General features: G+C 45.8%; 1 protein-coding gene across 3 annotated transcripts in view; it reads right to left on the reverse strand.

The window, feature by feature from the left end:
- The window catches only part of LOC140918267 (acyl-coenzyme A synthetase ACSM4, mitochondrial-like), a 28,955-nt gene extending 20,020 nt beyond the window's left edge, over positions 1 to 8,935 (reverse strand). The window contains exons 1-3 of one of the 3 annotated variants that reach the window (XM_073362252.1): positions 8,783 to 8,935; positions 5,712 to 5,987; positions 3,353 to 3,566 (exon numbers count right to left, since the gene is read on the reverse strand). In XM_073362252.1, coding sequence (XP_073218353.1) covers positions 3,353 to 3,566; positions 5,712 to 5,909 — 412 coding nt within the window. In that variant the 5' untranslated portion in view covers positions 5,910 to 5,987; positions 8,783 to 8,935. Of the gene's footprint in view, positions 1 to 3,352; positions 3,567 to 5,711; positions 5,988 to 7,191; positions 7,291 to 8,508; positions 8,681 to 8,782 lie in introns of those variants that run through there. The other 2 variants (XM_073362251.1, XM_073362253.1) reach the window with 2 other exon arrangements.
- Between the last annotated feature and the right edge of the window lie 7,737 nt (positions 8,936 to 16,672).

The following is a 16,672-nucleotide window of genomic DNA, read 5'->3' on the forward strand; positions in this document are numbered from 1 at the left end:
CTCTCTTCAGCCCGCCACTTACTCTCTTCAGCCCGCCACCTCTCCTCCTGGTCATTTTGTGCTTTCCTGCACTCTGACATTATTTGCCTCCACGCATTCGTCTGTGCTCTGTCAGTGTGGGAGGACAGCATGAGCTCGGAGAACATTTCATCGCGAGTGCATTTTTTTTTTTCTAAGCTTCACTAGCCTCTGGGAAGGAGAAGATCCTGTGATCCTTGAAACACATGCAGCTGGTGGAGAAAAAAAAAGGGACAGCGGTATTTAAAAATACACATTTTATAAAACAGTGGCTACACTCTTTCAGGGTAAACCTTGCTGTTAACATTACATACATAGCACATGTGCTTTCATTACAAGGTCGCATTTTGCCTCCCCCCACCGCGTGGCTACCCCCTCAACCTTCCCCCCTCCCTGTGGCTAACAGTGGGGAACATTTCTGTTTAGCCACAGGCAAACAGCCCAGCAGGAATGGGCTCCTCTGAGTGTCCCCTGAAGAAAAGCACTCTATTTCAACCAGGTGACCATGAATTATATCTCACTCTCCTGAGGATAACACAGAGAGATAAAGAACAGATGTTGTTTGAACGCCAGCAAACATACACTGCAATGCTTTGTTGTACAATGATTCCCGAGTACGTGTTACTGGCCTGGAGTGGTAAAGTGTCCTACTATGAAGGATGCAATAAGGCTGCCCTCCCCAGAAACCTTTTGCAAAGGCTTTGGGAGTACATCCAGGAGAACCGCGAAGGTCAGGGCAAAGTAATCCTTTCACATGCTTGCTTTTAAACCATGTATAGTATTTTAAAAGGTACACTCACCAGAGGTCCCTTCTCTGCCTGCTGGGTCCAGGAGGCAGCCTTGGGTGGGTTTGGGGGGTACTGGCTCCAGGTCCAGGGTGAGAAACAGTTCCTGGCTGTCGGGAAAACCGGTTTCTCTGCTTGCTTGCTGTGAGCTATCTACAACCTCCTCCTCCTCCTCCTCATCTTCTTCATCCCCAAAACCTGCTTCCGTATTGCCTCCATCTCCATTGAAGGAGTCAAACAACACGGCTGGGGTAGTGGTGGCTGAACCCCCTAAAATGGCATGCAGCTCATCATAGAAGTGGCATGTTTGGGGCTCTGACCCGGAGCGGCTGTTCGCCTCTCTGGTTTTCTGGTAGGATTGCCTCAGCTCCTTCAGTTTCACACGGCACTGCTTCGGGTCCCTGTTATGGCCTCTGTCCTTCATGCCCTGGGAGATTTTGACAAAGGTTTTGGCATTTCGAAAACTGGAACGGAGTTCTGATAGCACGGATTCCTCTCCCCAAACAGCGATCAGATCCCGTACCTCCCGTTCGGTCCATGCTGGAGCTCTTTTGTGATTCTGGGACTCCATCATGGTCACCTCTGCTGATGAGCTCTGCATGGTCACCTGCAGCTTGCCACACTGGCCAAACAGGAAATGAGATTCAAAAGTTCGCGGTTCTTTTCCTGTCTACCTGGCCAGTGCATCTGAGTTGAGAGTGCTGTCCAGAGCGGTCACAATGGAGCACTCTGGGATAGCTCCCAGAGGCCAATACCGTCGAATTGTGTCCACAGTACCCCAAATTCGAGCTGGGAACGTCGATTTAAGCGCTAATCCACTTGTCAGGGGTGGAGTAAGGAAATCGATTTTAAGAGCCCTTTAAGTCGAAATAAAGGGCTTCATCGTGTGGACGGGTGCAGGTTTACATTGATTTAATGCTGCTAAATTCGACCTAAAGTCCTAGTGTAGACCAGGGCTAAGAGTATACCATATATCATTGCTGTAACATGCTCCAGAGTCAGAAAAGCAGGCTGAAACCAGTTTTTCAGAGAGAAAGACAGACCGGCACCTCAGCCAGGTATCAAGAAAGTCAGGGCTTGTCTATACTACCCGCCGGATCAGCGGGCAGCGATCGATCTAGTGGGGGGGTCAATTTATCGTGTCTAGTCTAGACACAATAAATCGACCGCCAAGCACTCTCCCATCAACTCCGGTACTTCACTGGAGCGAGAGGTATAGGCAGAGTCGACAGCGGAGCGTCAGCTGTCGACTCACTGCAGTGAAGACACCACGGTGAGTAGATCTAAGTAAGTCGACTTCAGCTATGTTATTTACGTAGCTGAAGTTGAATAACTTAGATCGATCCCCCCCAGTGTAGACCAGGCATGAGTTAAGTGATTATTCTTTGACAGGAACAAGGGTGTGAGTGAGAACTTTACATATTGGCAATCAAAATGGCTGGAGTTTCCATGTAAACAGACTGGCTGTTGCCTGAACCCCCGCTGGAGATAATCCTCAAAGAGGGGAGAAAGGTATAAGAATGGAGGACACCCACAATACAAATCACTTCTCTCTACCCCCATCTCTACTCACAGCAGCTACAATGCTCAAAAGACAAAGAAAGCATTATTGACCTGGGGGAAGGGTGGAAGGGGGCTTATCAGCCAGTAAAGACTGCTGTAAACATATGGTGAGACAAAACCTTTTTGCTTTTAAGTTCACTTAGCTTGTTAAGTGAGGTATTAGCTTGTGTTTTACTCCTTTATTTCTTTTGTAACCAATCCTGACTTTTATGCATCATCACTTGTAATCACTTAAAATCTATCTTTCTGTAGTTAATTAACTTATCTTCTTGTTTTATTTTAACTGTGTGCTTGGATTAAAGTATGTGGGAAACTCCATTTGGGATAACAAAGATGGTGCATATTATTTTCCACTGATGAAATGACAGACTTCATATGAGCTTGCATTGTTCAGTTTGGTACTGAGCAGTACAAGACGCACATTTCTGGGGGACAAGGCTGGGACTGGGAATTTGTGGATGTTTTCTGTATTTAATTCATGAGTGGCTGGCCAGAGCATTCATGTAACTTAGCTGGGAGTGATTTTACATGAACATGAACAGGCCAGAAAAAAGCAAAGCAGTGTAAAAAAAACCCCAGGCTAGAGAATTTAGGGGACACAGTGGTTCAACAGTCCAGACTGTACCCTGTCACATTCACCCACCTTGTCTCTCTAATATCCTGGGACCAACCTGGCTACAACACTGCAATATTTCCTTTGTCCATCTTTTCTACTCAGACACTGATCCATCAAAAACTTACTCACATGCTCAACTTTACACACTCTAAGCATTCCCTTTGGCTTCAATGGGACAGGTCACAGTGTGCAAAGTTAAGCGCATAAATCTTTAAAGTACTGGGGCCTTAGACTAATCTCCTCAGGACAGGGACTGTTTCTTGCTCTGTTGGTACAGTGCCTAGTTTAATGGGACCTTCAGTTCAGTTGGGGTCTATAAGTATTACTGAAATACAAATAAATTCAGTCATTTATTATTCTTGGTACTGACCTGTTCTCATGCAGCCCACTGTTATCAACCACCATTCTGGTATCCGGGGTAGCATCACTATAACTCTGTCTTCCTTTTTCAGACCACATGCATCAGAGAGTACATTGGCTGCTTTCCTGGATAGAAATCCCAGCTCCTCAAAACCCCACCTTACCTCGTTGCCTTGATCACCTACCCACCAGAGGGCTGGGATGGAGGAGGCTCTCTCTCCATTCTGGCAAAGACAAGAAAGTAGGAAAATGTATAAATAATGCAACAATCAGGAGGAGACCCAATGCTTCAAACACACAATTGTTTAACTTCAAGCAGAAGTGCAGTCTCTTTGACTTCAGCAGGACTAACCCTTTGGTTAAAGGTAAGCATGTGTGTAAGTATTTATAGACTTGTGGGCTTATATCCGAAATCTAATATGTGCTTGTTAATCAAGTACATTGGAGAATTTGCGTCTCTTCTTCTGAGCTGCCCAAGCTATGCATAACAATGCCTTGTTACCGTATGAAATGTACAGGTTTAGGCCAGCCTCTGGGAAGGTTTATCTCTGGACATGTTTTGCCATAGATTACAATCATCGTTATGGGAAAAGAACTGTTGAGCTCTTTCCGTTATTAGTATAACTCCAAGTGTACAAGGTCCTTATTCTGCTTCCTTTAAACATGGCCCAGAACACATAATGAAGAAGAAGACGATTGTTATTTCTATTACAGTAGTACTTAGAACTACTGTACTCAGCATAGCAGTGGGATGAGCCCATAGTTCTCTTACTGGTAAACAAGAAATGATCATCATATAAAATTGCATGTCATACACTGAGAAGTTAATGAGGAATATAACCATTCTTTAAACAGACCATTACAAGTAACATACATAGGTGAAAATGTACGGCAGGCACAATCACGGACTCCCTGGGAGGATAAGACTGTCAATAACTGCAGGATTAGGCTTAGTGAGAGCACAAAAAAAGTTTCTAACATAAATTCTGATGGCTTTAGCCCCTCTTATTGAAAACATACAATTATTTATGCCTTTAACATTTTTAAACCTAAGTTCTCTGTGTATCTATTTTTATGTAAAATAGCTAAATATATTACTGCTCTTAAATATTATCCCCTGATAAAAATACTGAATTCAGATATTTTCTGAATGCTTTAATTGATTTCAGTTATTGACTGTGATCCTGAAAAGCACTTAGGCACGTGCATAACTTTAAGAACATGATGGTCCCACTGATTTCACTACCTCCCATGTGAAAAGTTAAGCATGTGTGTCAATGTTTGCAGAATCTGGGGGTAAAGCACGAATCCAGGAAAGCTCTTAAATACATGCTTAATTTTCAGCCATTTGACTTAAATGGGATGTAAGTGCTTTCCTGAATAGAGATGCTTTCCTGAAGCAGGGCCCAGGAGCAGAAGGCTGGCCTTGCGTTTAAATCAGAGGATTGGGATGAAGAAGATAATGTAGGTTTATTTCCCAGCTCTGCAACAAACTTCTGTTGTGACCTTGGGCAAGTCATTTAATCTCTCTGTGTTTTAATTCTCTATCAATAAAATGGGACTAATAATATTTCCCTTCTTAGTCTTTTCTACTTATGCCCTGATCCTAAATATGATCACATGTTGCATGTGAAGCAGCAAATACTCTTAATGGTATTTTGACTATTCACTAGAGCTGGTTGAAATTTGGAATTTCCATTTCATAGCACATTTCAACATTTTGTAATTTGTTTTCATTCTGAATGACAGCATGTGAGCAGTAGTAGTGCATAATATAAGATACTGTGTATTAATGTAAAATTAATAGATGTAATATAAAATGACAAAATCAAAAAAGAGAGACACGGTGGGTGAGATAAGATCTTTTATTGGACCAACTTCTGTTTTTGAGAGAGACAAACTTTCTCTATCACAAACAGAAGCTGGTCCAATAAAAGATCTTATCTCACCCACCTTGTTTCTCTAATGTCGTGGGACTGACACAGCTAAAACTAGACTGCATAAAATCAAAATAAAAATTAAATTTAGAAATTAAATTTCAATTTTTTTCAAAATGAAATTTTCCAAAATGAAACTTTTTATTTTAATTTTAATGGGAATTTTATCAAAATTGATATGATTTTGTGAAAATTTTTGGTTTAATCAAAACAACATTTTTCAGATGGAAAACTTGGGACAAAAGTTTTCCCAAACAGCTCAGTTATTTACCTGACACCCTTGAAAGTATCTTATAGCAGCAAAATAGTTAATATCTACTATGAAAGGATCATCACAGAGATCATATGTTTTGGAACCGGTATCTATAACATGATATAACACCAGACAGAAATGAAAGAAAATGTTGGAACTAAGGAGACAAAACATGTTACCTTTTCCATTTGACTCCATTTGTCCAAAATGTCACTTGCAAAATTAAAGTGCTCTGGCAACTCTTTATAGAGGCTCGGTGATTCATTGCCAGAGATATTTTGAGGAGCAAATCCTCGGCAATGTTTGCTGAAGAATCTACAAGGTGACTTTGGGGTCCAAATAGAGTTAAAAATCTGGAGTTTAAGTAAAAACTTCATGGCACAAAAACCTTGTCACAGTTCTTGGTTTAGATTATATAAACATCTCAGTAGAATATTCTTTGAAGGGCTTTTGACCTGCAATGAAATTATTTATACAAACTTTATATTGAGAGTTGCCAGAAAAAAACAAATATTGATGGACCAAAGTACTACAAATCAGTTACAAGATCTAGGCCAAGGGTCTGATCCTTGTCTCACTGGAGTACATGGCAAACGTAGGAGAAGGAAGGACTGTGCTCCACGTGGTGGAGTGGCGGGAAAACCCTTTGTCACTGCTCCAGACTCAGGGGTGGTCTATCCTCTATGATGTCAGTGCCAAGCCAGTATGAGTATTTACAAATTCATAAAAGGGCAGATTCTCAGCCCCACCTATAAAGCCACTTTGCAGCATCAGTGCACAATGAGACCGTGCAAAACGGGAAACCACGGTGCATGGAGGCTAAGTACCCCTTTGTGGGCTCTCCAAATCCCCCATTCCTCACCCAATACCTTGGAACTGCACAAGTTCCTCTAGAGAATACCTATAAGGCAGGGGAATGATTTGCCCCAAAGAAACTTTTTGATAACACAAGTATTGTGGATAAACAATTCTCCTTGCTCATATGGGACATTTAGATTTCAAAGACATGGCTTTCTAACAAAGAGGATGTCTGTGATATATAATCAGTTACTCTTCTTCTTTGAAGGTTATTCTTTCTCTTCATCTAGGACAGGGGTGGGCAAACCACGGCCCGCGGGCCGCATGTGGCCCGCCAGCCGTTTTAATCCGGCCCTCAAGCTCTTGCTTGGGAGCAGGATCTGGGGCTTGCCCTGCTCCGGCGCTCCAGCCAGGGAGCAGGGTCGAGGGTCACGCTGCACGGCTTCCAGAAGCAGCAGCGTGTCTCCCCTCCTGCTCCTACACATAGGGCAGGGGTGAGCAAACTTTTTGGCCAGAGGGCCACATCTGGGTATGGCGGGCCATGAATGCTCACAAAATTGGGGTTGGGGTGTGGGAGGGGGTGAGAGCTCTGGCTCGGGGTGCGGGCTCCAGGGTGCGGCCATAAATGAGGAGTTCAGGGTGTGGGAGGGGGCTCCGGGCTGGGGTGGGAGTGGGGGGCATGAGGGCTCCGGCTGGGGGTGCAGGCTCTGGGGTGGGGCTGAGGATGAGGGGTTTGGGGTGCAGGAGGGTGCTCTGGGCTGAGACCTAGGGCTTCGGCAGGCGGGAGGGGGATCAGGGCTGGGGTAGGGGATTGGGGCGCCGGGGAGCGGCTCAGGGATGCAGGCTCCAGGTGGGACTTACCTCAAGCAGCTCCCAGAAGCAGCAGCATGTCTCCTCTCTGGCTCCTAAGCGGAGGTGCGGCCAGGCGGCTCTACTGCGTGCTGCCCCGCCCACAGGCACTGCCCCTGCAGCTCCAATTGGCCTTGGTTCTTGGTCAATAGGAGCTGTGGGGGTTGCGCTTGGGGGGCGGGGGATACAAGTATTGTGGAGAATTGTGTTATCAAAAAGTTTCTTTGGGGCAAATCATTCCCCTGCCTTATAGGTATTCTCCAGAGGAACGTGTGCAGTTCCAAGGTATATGGTGAGGAATGGGGGATTTGGAGAGCCCCAAAAGGCTCACCCCGATTTAGGACAATAGCAGAATCAAAGAGAAAATGTTCTGCAGCTTGGAATTTGTTCTGCTGGTGCCAAAAGAAACTCAGATGCTAGAGTTTCAACTTTTGTTCTAAATCTAGGACTCCCAAGTTACAAGTGAGGTCTACATTTGGCAAACCACATTCTCCCACCCCCATCTGTCTCTTCTCTAATTGATCATCTCAATAATGAAATCCTTCTAACATGGGTTTACTTATAGCTTTCCCATTTTGTAAGATTGAATTGTCTTTTTTAAAAACTTATTTTATAGGTGAACTAATTAGGTTTCAATTAGATATCAGTATAATAGTCTCTCTATGCTTACAGACAGCCCCCCAACCTGAAGCAAATACTCACCAGCAACCACACACCACATAACAGAACCACTAACCCAGGAACCTATCCTTGCAACAAAGCCCGTTGCCAACTGTGTCCACATATCTATTCAGGGGACACCATCATAGGGCCTAATCACATCAGCCACACTATCAGAGGCTCGTTCACCTGCACATCTACCAATGTGATATATGCCATCATGTGCCAGCAATGCCCCTCTGCCATGTACATTGGTCAAACTGGACAGTCTCTACGTAAAAGAATAAATGGACACAAATCAGACGTCAAGAATTATAACATTCAAAAACCAGTTGGAGAACACTTCAATCTCTCTGGTCACTCGATTACAGACCTAAAAGTTGCAATTCTTCAACAAAAAAACTTCAAAAACAGACTCCAACGAGAGACTGCTGAATTGGAATTAATTTGCAAACTGGATACAATTAACTTAGGCTTGCATAGAGACTGGGAGTAGATGGGTCATTACACAAAGTAAAACTATTTCCCCATGTTTATTCCCCCCCCCCCACCCCGCGCCTGTTCCTCAGACGTTCTTGTCAACTGCTGGAAATGGCCCACCTTGATTATCACTACAAAAGGTTCCCCCCTGCCCCACCCCGCCCCGCTGTCCTGCTGGTAATAGCTCACCTTAAGTGATCACTCTCGTTACAGTGTGTATGGTAACACCCATTGTTTCATGTTCTCTATGTATATAAATCTCCCCAATGTACTTTCCACTGAATGCATCCGATGAAGTGAGCTATAGCTCACGAAAGCTTATGCTCAAATAAACTTGTTAGTCTCTAAGGTGCCACAAGTACTCCTCTATTTTATATGTCCCGTGTTTAGGTTCAATGATTTTAAAAGTTTTATAAACAAACAAAAAAAATGCAACCAACCAAGCAAGCAACCAAAAACTCACCTAATGGCGACTCCAGTTTAGTAATATCTTTTTTCTGATTTTCTGGAATTTAGGAAAGATGTTGAACTTGCTGGTCACTTGCCAGCTACTCACATTCCACAGGATGAACTGTAACACACTGGGGAGAACAGAAAGTCTCTGAGAGCTCCTTGCAGATCTGCAAGACAAAGTGAATACTTTACCTATTAAGGATTTCAGAACATAGAAGTAAACATTAACTTTCAATATGAAACACAAATTCTTTATTTGCTAAAATAAAGTTTGTTCTAAATGCTGTTTTTAAATAGGTAAACAGGGCATTTCTCAGTGTTCTAAAGCAGATAAAAAAGTTCTTAACATATATTTTCTCTCTCTCACCTTATGTAGGTATCAGACAGAGGAAATATTGCTGATAATACAGATTAGGATCTTGAATATCATTTTGTGTTTAGATCTCATTTAGAGCTTTTTTGAGCCAAATTCACTCCATTCACTTTAACTGGATTGCACCAACAGAAAACCTGGTCCTGTGTGTTTATCTATATTGCTGAATAGTGTTTAATAAATATGAATGTTATGAGATTGACTTAATCCTCTGGATTTTATCTGACAAATACCAGTAAGTAAATATTTTGTTTGTGTACTTTACTTTCCTTTATAATGTACAAAAACTGCCTCATAATTTAAAAAAAATGTTTTTCTTCTTGACTTTAGTTTGGGAATTTCCCTGTTTGGGACTCCTTGGAGGATTAACAACATGCATTCAAAACAGTGAAATGTGGGTGCTGAGGAAGGCTGAAAGGTGGTGGATTGATGTTTTTGATTCTCGTTGTCTTGGTCAGCTGCGCCTACTATGGGCACAACAAGATTAAAGCAATGCCGATATTTGTAGCCAAACCCAGCAACTGCCTCCATCAATACTGGTTTGGTTTTCGTGGCTTTCTTGGTCTATGTGAGACAAACTGCCTCCAAACCAGGACTACTCTCTCAGCTGCCCCTCTTACAGAGCCACTGTGAATCACCCCTCAGGCTTGCAGCAACAGCTCACTGCACTTATTTACCCTTTTCGCAGAGGCTACAATGACTCAGCCTTCAGGCATGCGGCAATACCCTATCCCTGGGTTAGATGACCACCAGGATCAGGTATTTTCCCCCACCCCACCATAGCTGTAGATCAGTCTGTGCAACAGCATTACCCAACCAGGAAACCTCCTGCTGTCTTGCAGTGTATCAGACTTTATAGACTCCCAAGCTGCTCCTGATCTAGTGCCTGTTCCTTCCCCAGCCTTGCCTGAGACCTGTTCCAGTCTTGTCCTTGCCCTAGTCTGACCTTGCTCCGGTTCTGTTAATGAACCACACATCAGCCTTGCCTCTGCCTCCTGCCCCCCTCAGACTCTGACCATGAAGATTTGACCTTTGGCTTGCACTTGGACTCTAGCTACAGTACTGCTTTTGGCTTGTTTACAGACTACGATCTCAGTTCTGACCCCAGCCTGTCCCCGAATCTTGGTTCCAGCATCACCCTCAGCCCAATCCTGTTCCTATATCTGACTTTGATCTCCACTCCAACTACCAGGCTTGACTATTGGGAGTCAGCGCCTGATAGTTTGCATAGACTCCACTGTACTGTACCGCAGGGCCTTGATGGAGCATTTGAGTCCCTGTTCTAGACCCTCCAGAACCAAATTGTCCAGCTGCAGTTAGAGAATGCCTTCCTCCAATAGCAGGATTGTGGTCCAGAAATCCCCTTGCCAGAATTGTTTGATGCAGACTGCCACAAGTTCTGAGGGTTTATCAATCAGTGCTGCTTGCTATTCCTGATGAGGCCATCTTTGTACCCAGATGACCAGATGAAGGTGGTTATTAGTCTACTGTCTGAAGAAGCCCTACAGGGGTCTGACTCATCCTGGAATGGGCAGACCCAATGCTGGGCCACTTTGAGGAATTCATTCACTCCTCATTAGTATTCAGTGACCCCAACTGAGCCCATACTGCTGAAGCAACCATACAGTTCCTCACCCAGGGCTCATGACCCATCTCCACCTATGTAGCCCTCTTATGGCACTTGGCGGCCAATTCAGCCTGGAACAAGTGGTTCAAGTCTAACATTTTTGTCAAGGATTGACTGACGCTATAAAGGATGAGCTAGCTCAGGCTGACTCCTATACAGAGTTTCTACTCTACATCAAACTCTGCATTAGAATTGAGAACAGGCTGCTCAAGTGTCCCCTGGAAAGGAAATAGGCTACTACCCTTTCCTAGCCTAGTGTCAAGAGCTTCCATATATACCCTTTGCCTAGTTTTGGACCTGACCCCATGCAGATTGACAGCCCCAGGAAGCACCTCACGGCCAAAGAGAAGGAATATTGGCATTGAAATGGCTTTTGCCTGCATTTCAGAGGAGGTAGTTGCTTTGTGTCAGGGTGGCCCCACAAATCCAGACCTGCTACAGTGCCAGGAAGCTACCCTATCCAATCCCAGTAGAGGGGTCATGGCTGGACATGACCTGGAAGGCAAGCTCTTTGCATGACTGGATCCCCTCTTCTGCCTGACTGTGTCCTGGCAGTGGCAGAGCCCACCAACCACTCCTCCAGCTGAGAGCCCCTGCCATGCCCAAAGTAAGCTGTACTTCATTTGCATTAATCAACTCTGGGACGTCCAGCAACTTTGTGGACTTGGCCTTTGACTAGGCCAACCACTTGCCCATCCAGAGGAAGTTGTTCCAGAGCATGTAGAAACTATTGATGGCAGTACGCTGATTTCCAGGCCAGTTGCCTATGCGACAACCCCTCCCCAGGTTAGGATTGGGGATCACCAACTATGCAATTCGACCTAATCCTTGCACCGCACTGTCCGGCTATATTGGGCCTCCCTGGCTCTCCCTTTACAAAATGAACATTTTGTGGGTGGCACGGGAGATATGGTTTAACTCCAGGTTTTGCTGGCTGCAGCGTCTATGAAAACCCAGCAGGGAAGACGCTGGGACCTCCCTCTTGGAAGGCATCCTCCCTGCTCTGTACTACCTGTTTCCGAAGATACTGGTTCATCAATCCCAGTCAAGTATAGCGATCTTGTGGATGTGTTCAACTAACAGAAGGCTAACGTTCTACCCCCCACACTGAACCTATGACTATCCTATAGACCTCCAGGCAGGGGCAAAGATCCCCTTTGAACACATTTACCCATTATCAGAACCCAAACTCAAGGCCCTATGGGATTATCTGGATGAAAATCTGGCTAAGAACTTGATTTGGACCTCCAAATCCTCTGCTGGTGCCCCCATCCTGTTTGTTAGAAAGAAGGACAGGACACTGCACCTCTGTGTTGATTATTGTGCCCTGAATGGTATTACCATCAAGAACAAATACCCTCTTGCGCTGATCAACAAGCTCCTAGAACAGGTTGGTGTGGCAAAGGTCTTCACCAAGCTCAACCTGCACAGTGTGTACAACCCCTTCTACATACAGGAGGGTGATGAGTAGAAGACAGCCTTCCAAACCTGGTATGGCTACAGTGAAAACCCGGTTATGTTCTTTGGCCTCGCCAACGCCCCAGCCACATTTCAGTGTTTAGCGAATGATATCTTCAAGGATGTCCTAGACCAGTTCACTGTGATTTACTTAGAAAACATCCTTGTCTTCTCAGAGAACCAGACTGTGCATTACCAGCATATCCTAAAAGTGCTGGAACACCTTAGGAAAAATGGCTTATATGCCAAACCAGAAAAACATGAATTTGACTGCACCATATTTGATGTAGCTGATTTTGTGTCATCAAAGAGGATCACCATGGATCTATGAAAAACTGCCAGCATTATGGACTGGGCCCCACCAAGGACCATCCATGACATCCAGTGCTTCCTGGGATTTGCAAACTTCTACTGGAGGTTTATCAAGGAATTCTCTTGAGTACTTGCCCCAATTACCCAACTCCTCTACGAGAACTCCACCTGCATCAGGACATCAGAGGGCCAATGGGCTTTTGAGCAACTGAAGGACTTCACCTCTGCACCCATATTGAGGCACCCGGATCAATCCAAGCCCTTTGTTGTCAAGGATGCTTCCAATTATGCCATTGGGGCAGTACTGTCACAGCTTCAGGGGTCATCTAGCATTCTCCATCCATGCGCATTCTACTCCAGAAAGGTAAGTCCTATGGAGCAGAACTATAAAATCTATGACAAAGAGCTGCTAGTCATCAAGACTGCCTTGAGGAGTGGTGTGACCACTTGGAGGGTGCATGTTTTTCCATTCACATATTCACCAACCACAAAAACTTAGAACACCTGCAATCTGAGAAAGCCCTCAACCAGTGCCAGATCCAATGGTTCCTGTTTTTTCATGCTTTGAGTTCACTACATTATTGACCTGGAGGCCAGAATGGCAAACCCAATGCACTCTCCCACAAGGGGGAGTGCCTTTCTGGCAAAGAAGGACCACCAGAACCTTCCGCCATACTGAAGTCCCACAATTTCGCCAATGTATTAATGAACATGGACCTATTATCTCTTACAAAATCCTCCTTATCGAGCAACCAATTGGCGACTAAACAGATGTTTCCCAATGCTGAGCCCAACCCAGATTTTTCTGTCAAGAATGGGATACTTCTGTTCCAAGGCTGTGTTTATGCACCTGAAGGCTCACTCTGTCTTGCAATTCTCTGACTATGACTCACCTTCTGGACAGCCATTATGGACATCGGAAGACCATGAAACTGATCACATGACATTTCTGGTGGCTCCAATTGCATGCCTCTGTGAGGTTGTACATTGACTCATGCAAAGTATGTTGCTACCTGAAGACCCTCCCATGCTAAGCCCCTCGGTCCCCTGACCTACTCCTTCACAACCCTAGGAATCTATATCTATGGATTTTATTGTACAGTTCCCTAATTTCCAGAACCACACCATCATATTAGTAGTAGAAGACCTCCTCTCCAAGATATCCTACTTAGTGCCCTGCTGCAAGATCCCCACCACAGAGGTGACAACCCATCTATTTTTTGACCATGTTTTAAGGCTTATGGGTTACCTTCCAATACCATGTCACACCACAGACCACAGTTCATCTCCCACTTTTGGCAGGAATTTTTCCACCTCTTAGTTATTGACCTATGTCTCTTCACCATCTATCATTGCCAAATGGATGGGCAGTTGGAATGAGTAAATCAAGTTTTAGAGCAGTGCTTGTCGTGATTTGTCAAATTCCACCAGGATGACTGGGTCCACCTTCTACCCTTCGCAGAGTTCACCTACAACTCTGACCATAAGTCCACCCAATAGACCCCCTTTTTTTCCAGCTAGTTTCCATCCCCAGTTCCACCCATCACTCCCCTCGACTTCCCACATTCCTGCCACTCCTGACTTGGTCAAACACCTCCATCATATCCAGGAGGAACTAAGAGCCTATCTGGACACTACCAATGCAGACTACAAGTGATTTGCTGATTGCCACCACCTGCCTAACCCTCCCATCACCATTGAGGACAATGTATGACTGTCAATGAAGCACGTGGATACCTCCTGTTCCTTCCGCAAACTTGACTACCGATACCTGGGACCCTTCCTTGTCACCCAGCAAATAAACCTGGTCACTTTCTCCCTCCAACTACCCCCTCCCCCGCACAATGTGAGTACACCCTTTATTCCATGTCTCTCTACTAAAAAAGCACACACCCCAACTCCCTGACGGGATGAATGCAGATGCCTCCTCCTCCAGTCATGGTGCAAGATCAGGAAGAATACCTGGTGAACCAAATCCTTGATTCCAAGATCCTCCAAGGGAAGTTCCTGTACCTCAAAGATTAGGAAGTTTATGGTCTAGAGGAGTGCTCATGGGAGTCATCAAGCAACATCCATGCCTCTGACCTAGCCCATGAGTTCTACCAATCCCAGTTCAGTCCAGGAATGCCAAGATGCCCTCAGGGATAGGGAGGTGTGATGTGAGGCAAACTCGCAGCCAAACCAGGGCTGCTCGCTCAGCTGCCCCTCTTACAGAGCTGAAGTGAGGTATACAGCAACAACTCATTACACTAACTTGCCCTTTTCTCAGTGCCTGCAGTGACTTAGCCTTCAGGCTTGTGGCAGCAGCCTAAGCCTGGATAGAGCCTGGGTCAGATGACCACTGGCTCAGGTATTTTCCCTACCCCTCCAGAGATGCAGATCAGTCTGTGTAGCAGCACTACCCAACCAGGAATCCTCCTGCTGCCTTGCAGTGTATCAGACTCTCTAGACTCCCAGCCTGCTCCTAATCTAGTTCCTGTTCCTTCCCCAGCCTTGTTGGAACCCTGTTCCAGCCTTGCCCTAGTCTGGCCTTGCTCCAGGCCTGTAACTGACCCTCTCCAGCCTTGCCTCAGTCTCCTGACTGCCTCAGACTCTGACCATCTGGCTTGTACCTGGACTCCGGTTACAGTACTGCTTTTGGCTTGTCTACAAACTCTTATCTTGTTTCCGACTCCAGCCTGTCCCCGGATCTCAATTCCAGATCTACCCTTGACCCAGTCCCAACCCTATGTCTGACTTCGACCTCCACTTCAACCATTAGGCCTGACTATCGCTAGGCAGCACCTGAAAGTATGGACATACTATTAGGATGGAAGACCAACACATTACGTAGCATGTTTACCAAGGAATGCCACTTCCCAGCTGGCAATGGCAGTGTTTGTCCCATCTAATCTATCTAATCTTTACTTTAGCGTCTTTTTTCTGATATATGGGAATATGGTCTCTTAAAGTTTAAGAAAACAGCAATTGTAAAATGCAAGTTAAAGTTAAAATGTAAGAATTTTTTGTTCCTTTTATGTTTCTTCTCATTTTGTAATGCCTCTGTGTGTGGGGAAATGGTCCCGCAATTGTGAGACATTTTCCTGGTTTCTATCCTACCCTGGTGGAATTGGATGGTGAAAGGATCTAAGTCCCTGCCCCAACTCCTTTTACCCAGATGCCTGCCTGACCTTGAGGACTTCGCTTCCACTCTCCCCTGCAGCAGAGTCCTAGTAATCCCGACAAGATTGGGCCCAGGATCCCTGGGAGCTTAACCCCCAGTCTTATTGTGGGTAACGGGGACAGGGGCTAAGATGTCCCTACTCCGACATACTCTCTTCTCACCAGCCACCTCCCTGTCCTGGTGATCGCTACATTGAGTTTAAACCAGATGCCATTTATTAAGCGACAACTGTATACAAATAAGGGGAAAATGGAAAAAGTTGGAGGAGCCAGGAATCCCACCCGATGGGCACAGGATCACCACAAACAACAGTTTCTGGGACTCGAGAAAATTCACAGTTTATTCCTTACACAGCCCAGGCCTCCTTCCCAGGCCCTGGCTGTGCTGCAGTGATACTGCAGGAAAGACACTCACTCTCGTGGTGGCTTCTTGCCCTCAGGCTGTAGCTGGCAGGACCCTTCTCCCCAGCATCAGGCTTCCCGTTGGGGTCATTTCCCCCCTCTCAGAGTCCAGCCTATGAGGCCCTCTTGTCTGGCAATGGCACCCTCTGCTGGGCGCTCTCTCCCCAGGCCCCTTGCTCTCCCCTGCCTCTCTTGGTTCCAGTACTACTTGGCTAGCATTCACTCTCCTGGCTCTGCCCCTGCAGCACCCCCAGTAGCTCAGCCCTGGATCACCGTCGGCATGGCTGGTCTCCGCTGCTCCAGCTCCGGGCTCCTGCTCTGGTTCTGGCCTGCTGCCCTGGCAGCCCCAGCTCACACAGAGGACGGGCCCTGGGCTCTTGACTCTCTCATTGGTCTGCCTGCCCTGTCAATCTGGCTGAATGGCGTGCTGGCCTCTCCCCATTGGCCCTGGGGACCTCTCACTCTCAGGATCTTTTGTGACCCATCTCCTGTTTTCCTGGTACTGAGAGAGGGTCAACCAATCCTCACCCCACTAAGCTTCAGTAAGGGGCCAACAGCCCCCCACA

Source organism: Lepidochelys kempii, chromosome 10 (assembly GCF_965140265.1).
Source record: "Lepidochelys kempii isolate rLepKem1 chromosome 10, rLepKem1.hap2, whole genome shotgun sequence".
NCBI classification, from domain to species: Eukaryota; Metazoa; Chordata; order Testudines; family Cheloniidae; genus Lepidochelys; species Lepidochelys kempii.